This window comes from Arachis hypogaea, chromosome 11 (assembly GCF_003086295.3).
Source record: "Arachis hypogaea cultivar Tifrunner chromosome 11, arahy.Tifrunner.gnm2.J5K5, whole genome shotgun sequence".
NCBI lineage: Eukaryota > Viridiplantae > Streptophyta > Magnoliopsida > Fabales > Fabaceae > Arachis > Arachis hypogaea.
The window spans coordinates 141,440,206-141,451,676 of NC_092046.1; the positions used below are offsets into that span (position 1 = coordinate 141,440,206).

The 11,471-nt window shown below is 32.1% G+C and overlaps 1 protein-coding gene across 1 annotated transcript; it reads left to right on the forward strand.

Moving 5' to 3' along the window:
- The first annotated feature begins 9,231 nt into the window (after positions 1 to 9,231).
- LOC112723076 (uncharacterized) lies at positions 9,232 to 11,296 on the forward strand. The gene is made up of 3 exons (XM_025774309.3): positions 9,232 to 9,709; positions 9,802 to 9,877; positions 10,219 to 11,296. Exons 1-3 carry the CDS (start codon positions 9,662 to 9,664, stop codon positions 11,055 to 11,057), a joined length of 963 nt encoding a protein of 320 aa, XP_025630094.1. The 5' UTR covers positions 9,232 to 9,661; the 3' UTR covers positions 11,058 to 11,296.
- The last annotated feature ends 175 nt before the right edge of the window (positions 11,297 to 11,471 follow it).

An 11,471-nucleotide genomic window follows, 5' to 3' on the forward strand; every position in this document is an offset into this window, starting at 1 on the left:
CGATTCCAAAGATAAAAATCCTCGAAAGAGAAAAGAGGTAAATACTATTCCTGTTGAAAAAGACACACTAAAGACACCTGCAGTTGTCCAAAATTCTGATACAATTTTAACGCCAGAAGACGTTCAGGTAGCTGAAAATTGTGAAAATGACGAGATCTCAAGAAATTATATTTTTACAAGAGAGAAATGGGATCGAAATAAGACAATTGTCAATGAAATATTTGAATATAATGTGGCATTAAATATCATGCATGAAAGTAAGGATCTTGAGCCAAGATCAATCGAAGAGTGTCGACAAAGAAATGATTGGCCAAAATGGAAAGAAGTCATGAAGGCTGAATTAGACTCACTTGCAAAACGTGAAGTCTTTGGACCTGTAGTCCGTACACCTGCAGATGTAAAACATGTTAGATACCGATGGGTATTTGTGAGAAAACGAAATGAGAAAAATGAAGTTGTGCGCTACAAAGGCCGACTTGTAGCACAAGGTTTTTCACAAAGGCCCGGTATAGATTATGAAGAAACGTATTCCCCTGTAGTGGATGTGATAACATTGCGTTATTTGGTCAGTTTATCTGCATATCATAAACTGCATATGCATTTAATGGATGTGGTAACAACCTACTTATATGGCTCATTAGATCGGGATATCTATATGAAAGTCTCTGAAGGACTAAAGATATCTAAAACATCCAATGAATATTCGCAAGGGTTATACTCAGTCAAATTGCAAAGATCTTTATATGGTCTAAAGCAATCAGGACGAATGTGGTATAATCGTCTTACTAAGTATCTGGCAAAAAAGGGATTCAAGAATGATGATATCTTCCCATGTATTTTTATAAAGAAATCTGCATCTGAGTTCATTATAATTGCTGTGTACGTTGATGATTTAAATATCATTGGAACTCCTGAAGAGATTCCAACAATTATAAAAACTCTAAAAGAAGAGTTTGAGATGAAAGATTTTGGAAAGACTAAATTTTGTCTCAGCCTGCAGATCGAACATACAAAAAAGGGATCTTTATTCATCAAACAACATACACAGAAAAGATCTTGAAAAGATTTTACATGGATAAATCACATTCATTAAGTACCCCAATGATTGTAAGATCTTTAGCTGTGGAAAAGAATCAATTCTGTCCTAAAGAAGAGAATGAAGATATCCTTGGTCCTGAAGTACCATATCTTAGTGCCATTGGAGCGCTAATGTGTCTTGCTAATAATACGTGACCTGACATATCATTCGCGGTAAATTTACTAGCAAGATATAGTTCCTTTCCAACCAGAAGACATTGGAGTGGAATCAAACAAATTTTTCGATATCTTCATGGAACGGTTGATATGGGATTATTTTATCCCTATGGATCAAAGTCACAACTAGTTGGCTATGCAGATGCCGGATACTTGTCTGATCCACATAAAGGGAGATCTCAAACAGGATACCTGTTCATGTATGGTGGTACAGCTATATCATGGAGGTCCACGAAACAGACGATAGCAGCAACCTCCTCTAATCATGCTGAAATACTGGCGATTCATGAAGCTAGTCGCGAGTATTTTGGCTGAGGAGTCTAATTCAATATATTCTGTCATCATGTGGACTGATTGATCATAAGATAGCTCCAACTGTCCTATTTGAAGATAATACAGCATGCATTGCTCAACTTAAGGGTGGATACATCAAAGGTGATAGAACAAAGCATATTTTTCCCAAATTCTTCTTCACTTGTGATCTTCAAAATCAAGGGATTATTGATGTCCAACAGATCTGTTCAAGTGACAATCTGGCAGATTTATTCACAAAGTCACTCCCAAAATCCTCCTTTGAAAGATTGGTACATGAGATTGTGATGCGCCGATTTCGAGACATTAAATGATGTCGGCAAGAGGGGGAGACTGTACTCTTTTTTTCTTGGTCCGGTTTTTTCCATTGGGTTTTTCTTGACAAGATTTTTAATGAGGCAGTCCCCAAGGATATTGTACTCTTTTTCCTTCACTAAGATTTTTTTTTCACTGGATTTTTCTTTAGTAAGGTTGTAACGAGGCAATAATCCTAAATGGACATCCAAGGGGGAGTGTTGTGATAAAAATAAATTGAATGTCCATTTATGAGATTGGACGGCTGAAATTTTCAAGAGAAAAATTTGAAGACCAACCTTTAATAAAGGTTGAATTTGTACAGCTATAAATAAGGCTTCATAGCCTTAAGTACAATAGACAACAAGAGCAATAAAACATTTTCTTCTCTCTCTATAATATTCTTCACTTTATACAGTGCTAATAAACTCTCTTTCTTTTATCTCTATGTACTTTTAAGCTACAATATTTATAATATTAGCAAATTGATAAACTACTTATATTATAGTGAGATAAGAGCATATTTGTATTTCTCTATTTTATATTTACGTCTTCCTTATTTATTTATTTATTTCACAATAATCTTCTCTTTTTAATCATATTTCTATGTAAAAAATTCAATAAAAATATTTCTTTCACACTTTTAAGTTTTAAACTTATTTATTCCTAAAATATTTTTAAGAGTAAAGTATCGTTTTTCTTCCCAAAGTTCGAGGTAAGTCCTAAAGTTGTCCCTAACATTTCAATCGTCCTATTTAAGTCCTAAACGTTTCAAAACTGACTCAATGTTGTCATGCCGTTAGGAATCCGTTAACAGAATTGATGGCGGGACAAAATTGAGACAATTTTAAAACGTTAGGGATTTAAATAGGACGAAAACGTTGGGGACAAAAATGATACATAAAAATAAATTTTAATTTTATCTTTCAATAATATCAATTTTTTACTATACATAGTATTCAATTATTTTTTAATCACATCTAACTAAATTACACTTAATCATTTTACTTTCATTTTCAATAAATTAATTTTTTTTTATAATTTTACTCTTAAAGATTTTTAGTTATCATGAAATGTTTGTAGAATGACTAGTATATAAACTTGCAGAAAAGAAAAAAAATATATATACAATAAAATATAAATTATACCTTTTGTCTCTAATGTATCAAAATTCTTTAAAATTATAAAAAATAAATTTATTTAAAATGAAAGTAATGTGATTAAGTGTAATTTATTTAGATGTAATTAAAAAATAATTAAATACTATGTACAGTAAAAAATTAATATTATTGAAAGATAAAATTAAATTAAAATTTATTTTCATATATTGTTTTTGTCCCTAACATTTTCGTCCTATTTAAGTCCCTAACGTTTCAAAATCGTCTCAATTTTATCCCGCCGTCAATTTTGTTAACGGATCCCTAACGGCAGGACAACATTGAGTCAATCTTGAAACGTTAGGGACTTAAATAAGACTAATGAAGCGTTAGGGACAACTTTGGGACTTACCCCAAACGTTCGGGACAAAAACGATACTTTACTCTATTTTTAATCAAACTTTTTCTAAATAATAAAAATAAAATAATACAATATATGAATAATAATTACTAACTAAAACATACAAACAAATAAATATAATACCAAACATATATATATTTATTTTATTTTTAATTATTATTGTGCGGATATGCGGATGTAGAGCAGATATCCGTGATCCGATCCGTAAAAGGTGCGGATTGGATCCTATCAAATCCGTCGGATCGTATCCGCAATTTTCGGATCAGATGCGGATATTTACTACGAATTTGCGGATATGATTCGATCCATGAACACCCATAATAATAATAATAATAATAATAATAATAATAATAATAATAATAATAATTATTATTATTATTATTATTATTATTAAAAGGTAATGTTATATTTTAAGATTTAATTTTAATGCAGATATAATGTCATTTTAGAAAAGATTTACATTAAACAACTATTCATATATTCTTATATCACTATTTAAAAGTGGCTAATTTTCATACACATTATCTTTTAAAAAAAATTAGATGTGTGTAAAATTTTTATAAAGTTAATATACTAAAATTAAATTCTTACTTTTATATGTATACTTTTTTATATATTTTTATTTTTGATATTAAAAATAGTTGACAAAAATTAAAAAAATTATCTTTTAAAAAATAAAAAAACATAAAAAAATATGTGGATAAAGAATGGCACAAATATAATGTCAAAAGATAAAATATGCCTGTATGCATTGCAGGTACTAATTATTTTTTATATGATCCAATATATAGTGTAATTTTCATATATTGGCCAATAGGTGTATAATACACATATATTGGGTGAAAAATTGGTCAGTTTATAAATCACAATTAAAGAAAAATATTGTGTAGAATTTTATTGTGGAGAACTTTGTCCTATTTAAATTCGTGGGTCGCAATTTTTATTTTTGTCTTATACAAAATCGCGAGTCACTTTTTTCTTTTTAGCCTAACTACCTCCAATATTAACATATTTAATAAAAGGGAGACACTCGTAAAGATGCTTAAAACGTCTTTTTTTAATTAACTAAAATTTAATATATATAATTAATTAAACTATATTATTTTTGTCAAAATTAGATCAGATAAATTGACTTGATCAAAAAATCAATAAACCAAACCTTGAATCGATTTAAATTAATATTCTTTTTTTTTTATAGAAAATAACTACAATAACCTTATTATAGAAAATGACTAAAATATTTTTATTATATATTTTTTTAATTTTAAAAATCTTAAATTCTAACCCTGTAACAACACAAAGAAAAGAAAAAGGTTAAAATTTAAGATTATATATATATATATATATAAAAGAATATTTTAGTCATTTTTTATAATAGAAATATTATAATTATTTTTTATAAAAAATATTAATTTAAACCGGTTCAAAATATAATTTATCAATTTTTTGGCCAAATTAATTTATTTGATCTAATTTTGATAAAAATAACATAGTTTAATTAATTATATATATATATATATATATATATATATATTAATTTTTAATTACTTAAAAACATCTTTAAAAAAGACGTTTTAAGCGTCTTTATCTAAGTAGTTTCTTTAATAAAAATAACTTAATATTAAGTTAAAATAAGTCTCAATATTATAAGATTTAGAATTTAAAGTTTAACGAAATTTTTTACTTTATATCCAATATTAAAAAAAAAAAAAAGAGAAAAGCTCTACATCCATGTAAAACTTACATAGATGGTATCCATGTAACTTTCACTCCACGCCCCACACCCCCGCTTGTTTTACACGCGCCTTTTATAACCTAGATAACGAATCCTTATTTTGCGTTATCAACGTTTCTCAACGTAAACTTTTTCATACAACGTAAACCTCTTTCGCGTTCTTCTTCTTCTTCAACCTAATTAAATTCGTTGTTCTCCTCTTTCGCGTTTTTCTTCTCTGCATTATGGATCTGGATTGATTCAACGTAATTATCTTCGTCGTTCATCTTCTTCTTCATTTTCTTCTTCGATTTGCACTTTTGAATTGAAACAATGAATGAATCAACTTCAAATCAGTTGAATAAGTGCGATTTTGATGATTCTTCTCAAATGCATCAATTTGATGAGGTTTGGATTATTGAATTTTGAATCGAATTTAATGGAATGAAATTTCTAATTTTATTTGAAGTGAATTGAATGGACCGAAGTGATTTACATCTGAATTGAATTCAATTGAATTGATAATATGTAACTGTGAGTAATTGTGAGTAACTCTGAGTAAATGTGAGTAACTTTTCGACTCGGTAAGTACTAAAGAGGTGGTTCACCACTTTCATGTTTTCGGTTCGGGTCCGCAGAAAGGAGTCTAACAAAAATTAGACCAATATGTTATGTTTTCTTCCCTAAGCACAATATAATTGTTTCACCGTAATTAAGATTTCGGTTCACCATAACTAAGATTTCGGTTTACCATGAGTACTGTGTTCGGTTCACCATGAGTACTGTGTTTGGTTCACCATGAGTACTGTGTTCGGTTCATTCTGCACTATTCAAAACTCTTCTTACTCACCTTCTACTGCTTCTTCACCAGAGAGAGAAGGAGGAAAAGACAAAAAAATACAGCAGCAACAACAACAAAAGAATGACGATAGGGTTTCAGGGTTTAGGATTTTAGGGTTTAGGGTTTATGGGTTTAAGGTTTAGTGTACAGGGGTTCAGTGTGTTTCAAACTTTCGGTTCGCCCTGTGTATTAATTTCGGTCCACCGTGTTCATGGTTGAGGATTTAGGGTTTAGGGTTCAGGGTTCAGGGTTTAGGGTTTAGGGCTTAGGGTTTAGCATTTAGGGTTCAGAGTTCAGTGTTCAGGGTTCGGGTTCAGGGTTTAGGGTTTAGCGTTTAGGGTTCAGAGTTCAGAGTTCAGGGTTTGGGTTCAGGGTTTAGGGTTTAGATTTTAGGGTGTAGGATTTAGGGTTTAGGTTTTTGGATTTTAGGGATTTAGGGTTTATGAGTTCAGGGTTCAGTGTTCAGGATTCTGGTTTTAGTGTTTAGGGTTTAGGGTTTAGGGTTCAGTATTTAGGGGTTCATAATTTTTTGGTAAACAGGAGAGCGATTTGGATTATTCAATTTTGAATCGAATTGAATGGAATGCAATTGCTAATTTGAATTGAATTAAATGGACAGAGGTGTACTGAATTGAATTGAATTGAACTGATAATATGTAAATTGTAGGCAAAGTTATTTGAATTTGATTTTATATAATGGATTATGTTTCGTTCATTCAGTACTATACAATTGTATTGTTTTCGGTTCACCATGAGTACTGTGTTCGGTTCACCATGAGTACTGTGTTCGGTTCATTCTGCAGAAAACTGTTTGAATTTGATTTTATATAATGGATTATGTTTCGTTCACTCAGTACTATACAATTGTATTGTTTTCGGTTCACTATGAATACTGTGTTTGATTCATTCTGCACTATTCAAAACTCTTCTTCCTCACCTTCTACTGCTTCTTCACCAAAGAGAAGGAGAAAATGACAAAAAAATAAAGCAGTAACAACAACAAAAGAATGACGATAAGGAGAAAACACGTGAAGAAGAAGGAACGCGAAAAATGAGGAGAAGGAGGAGAAGGAGGAACGCGAAGAAGAAGAAGACACTCCGTGCGTAAACGAGCGTGAAAAGCGCGGGAGAAGAAGAAGAAGCGTGGGGGAGAAGAAGCGTTGGGCGATTTCGTATGTATTGGATGCGTGTATTTCACGTTTCATTTAATAGTATTAGATTTTTTTGGTGTTGGACCAACTTGGTTACATAGTTACATGGATGTGTAACATCCTAAAAAAAAAAAAGCCCATTGCAGGATCATATAAATTTGGTGAGAATGAAGACACCAAACAAAAAAATCTATAAATTTCTTTTAGCAGAAAATTAAGAATTTCAAATGCCAAAATATTTCATATCAAAGTTTAACGTGACTTGTAAGTGACGTTTATGCAGGTGTCATTAATATACATACACCGATACACCATAGCTCGCAGATGCTCACATTAATTAATACTACATTATGCGATCATGACCGGTGACGTGAATCTCTTCATCATTTAATGATTTACATAATTATCAAGTTTGCCATAACCTTCATTTTTCAATTCTAACACTTTTCTGGGGCACGTTTGGTTTCTCACTTGCTCACTTTATTCACTTTACCTACCAACGTACCATATCATAAGACCAAAAATTTCTGCTTTTTAAAAGGAGGTTAGAAGTGAATAAGACTTGTGCATAAATTTGAACGTAAAACATTCAATATTTAATGGTAGTAACATTTGGCTTTCACTCTATTTGAAAACACGTAAGAATGCTGCTTTTGTATATGGTGCAATCTCAAATTTTTTCTTCGTGGCAAGTAAAATCTCTGTAGCCATTTCTGACCTGTACTTGAACTACTTTGGAATAATGTTTTGATTAGCATGTGAGATTTTGTGGACCCATAAAATCCAGCAATCACAAGTCACAACCTCAATAATAGAATTCTTTCAAGAGAAAATAAGTATTGAATTGTCACTCAAATAAAACCAGTTTAACAAAGTAGAGATAGTATTGACTATTGACTCTTACCCAAAATGTGGTTAAAGTGTTTCTTAAGAAATTCAAGCCATTAATTAAGAAATAGCCTAAGCCTAGAGACTACTAGAGACTAAAGAGGCTGGCTATATATGCTTTTGATGAATGGAATTCGCAGGTGAAAAAGTACATGACAAGGCGATGATGATGATGATGATAGAAGGAAGAGAAAGCATTTGCTGAAGTTGGTCATGTTTTGATCAAGTTGAGAATGGATGTTTTGAGGTCTTTAGATTTTGGTGCAGCCACCTGCGTCTAAAGTGGGTAATTGCTCTATAGAGCATATCAAGATGAGGGTAGTCCTTTGTTTCTCTAATGGGGACTAAATTGACCGAGGTTTGGTGAAAAATTCAAGTGTTTTTTGGTCCAAATTGGAAGCATTTAAGGCACCCTTTTTGTCCTGCTCAATGGTGATGTAGCGTAGGCCTCATTAATCTGCACCTTACGCTTTCCCCATAACATAACACAGCTAGCTTTGGCGCTTTTTACCTTGTCCTATATTATTTTCTTGCTTCTCTTTAGCCTTTTGCCACCTCCTAGACAAAAGAAAAACGCTTCTTTTCTTCATTTGTTATATCACATCTTCACATATAAAACAACCCCATAATCATGCTAATAATATAGAAAAGCTTTTAAGTATACCGATTCATTAGTATTTCAGTAAATTTTAATCATTAATCTTAATTATATATATTATATATATTTTTTATAATTAAGATTAATGATTAAAAACGACTGAAACATTAATGTATGTGTATTGATATACTTAAAAGTTTTTTAATAATATAAAAATAGGTTAAAAATTAGGCCAATTTTATGATATTTTTTATTTGGGGTCTAACTTTTGTCTAAATTACTTTTTATAGTAACTTTAAAATATTTAAAGTTTTTTAATTTTTATATTTTTAAATTTAAAATTAATTATTTTATCTATTTTAGTAATTAGACAATACTTTTTAGGTACCATAGCAAACACCTAAGATTATTAGCTAGTATTTCCATGCAAGGACTTTACTTTGGTACGTGTTTTTCTCAAGGCAAATTGGAAAAATACTAAAATGTTCATCCAACTTATTAAACAAAAGGACCCAAGTTACTCAAATTTACACTGAAGAATCTTTTACCTAGAAGAACAATAAAAAAAAAATTCTTTTGTAGAAATCATTCACATGAAACAAAAGCTTAATACATGTACAAGGGACAAAAAGATAAGATAGGATAAATAAAGAGATATAGTGCATGTTCATAAAATAAGGCAAGGGAAGGGGGCCTCCTATTTCATCTTGGTTTTCCTAGAAACCCAACATCAAATATTAAGCAAATAAAAATAAAAATTAGGAATTACCTTATTTAAACAAATGTTAAGAAAATAAATAAATAAATAAATAAGCAAATAAAAATAGAGAAAAAGAATGATGTAAAGGGGTGGGAGAAGGAGAAGCAGAAGAAGCAGTGGTGGTGTTCTTGTGTCAGTGTCACATTATGCTTTGATAGCCATTTTTCTTTGCCTTCCCTTCCTTTCTTTTGTTCGCTAACCTGCTACATTTTTGGCATTTTTCCAACCTTTTCTTTCTTTTGTTTTTTTTCTATCGTCTCTCTGCTTTCACTTCTCCTCTGTTTTTTCAAGTTTCTAATCCCTTCTTCAACCTTCTCACTCTTTCCCCATAATGGAAGCAAAGACTCCTCGTGCTGCCTCAGAACCATTGAAGTATCAGGTAACTAACTTAGTTACACTATGATGATAACTCTCAGCTTTTTGCTATTTGCTTTCTTAAGCACTTAAGCTTGTCTCTTCTCTGTTTCTCAGACATGGTTCTTGAAGGTTTCCATACACTGTGAAGGTTGCAGAAGGAAAGTAAAGAAAGTTCTACGCAACATTGATGGTACTATTCAGTATTTACCAAGCTTAAACAAAAATTAAAAAACAATTTTTTTGTTGCTCTGCATATATGAACAGTATTTTGACTTGAAATTTCAACACTTTCTACTGTTCCCTGTTTTTCATAGGGTCTAGTTCTTGTTTTCCACACATGCATGAACTGTATAACAACAACATTGCTAAGATTTCACATTTTAACTAAGTCAACTCAAAGTTAGTTCTTTCTTTTTTAGAAAAAAAAAATTCTTCTTTTTTTTACAGAACTTGTGCACGTTTTCGGTTTCTTGTTAATGACACAGAATTTTGGGTATTTCCCAACGTTTTTATTTTTGTTTTCTTTTGCAGGTGTTTTCACTACAACAATTGATCCCCAACAGCAGAAGGTTACAGTGACGGGAAGTGTTGGTGTTGAGACTCTCATAAGGAAACTGATCAAAGCTGGGAAGCACGCTGAGATTTGGCCGGAAAATGGCGCCGGAAAGGACGGGAAACCGAAGAAGAGGAACGAACAACAAAGAGAAGCAGAAGGCGTGGAGAACCACCATCGTTCCCCTGCAAATGCTGAATCAAACTCTGTCTCTGCCAAAAACAGGGGAATTGAAAATGCAGACAACTCAAGCAACAACAACAAGAAGACCAGCGAGTCCAAAACCGGCGGCAAAAAGTCGCCGGAGAAGTCTTCGGGAGGTGGTGCCTCACCACCAGAGCAAGAGAAGAAGGGTAAGAAGGGTGGTGGTGTTGAAGGTGAAGGTGAAGGTGAAGGTGAAGGGGATTCAGTGAAGAAGAATAAGAAGAAGAAAAAGAAGGTTCAGAGTAGTGGAATTGAAAAGAATGGGTCGAGTTCAGCATCATCAAGCGGTGCAGGTGCACACAGTGGATCAGGAGAGGGAATGGGGCAGATGAATCTGAGCCCTACACGTCAGCAAGAATGGGCATATGCGTATCCAGAATCAGAATCTTACTACTACCCAGGAGCAGGACCTTTGGTGTACCTAGCAACATATAACAGATTTTGTCCCATGGCCATGCATGGCAAAATGGGTGGTGGTCCTTCTTACTATGTTTCACCATTGCCCTACATCTCTGCAGGTCTTGACCATGACCCTTACCACTTTCAATCTCCACCGTTGGTTCCCTTTGAGATCTTCAGTGATGACAATGCTAATGCCTGTTCTCTTATGTGAACTTGATTGCACCTTCTGTTTTGTTATAGTCTTACATAGTTTAGTCTAGTTTAGTTTTGGTATGGTGATATCATATATGGTTTATTTTGTATTAGAGCTCATAGCTTTTTAGCTTCCTTTGATTTGATTTTGGACCAACGTGTATAAATGATGTTCTAATATGGAACCTTTAATGTTTTGTTTTGGATGGAAAATGGAGGGCATGTGTATATATATATATAATCATCCTATTTTGGCCTTATCCATCTCAAACTTTGACTGCATTGGGGTTGGGCTGAGACAAAGATTGAAGTCTTTGTCATTTGCAAAAGGGTAAAGCAAAGCAAAGAAATATTCTTAGGAGAGATACCATCCTCCATGTTGAAAAGGAAAATACAGTTTCAGCAATGAAATGAATCAAGTTACATGAAGCTT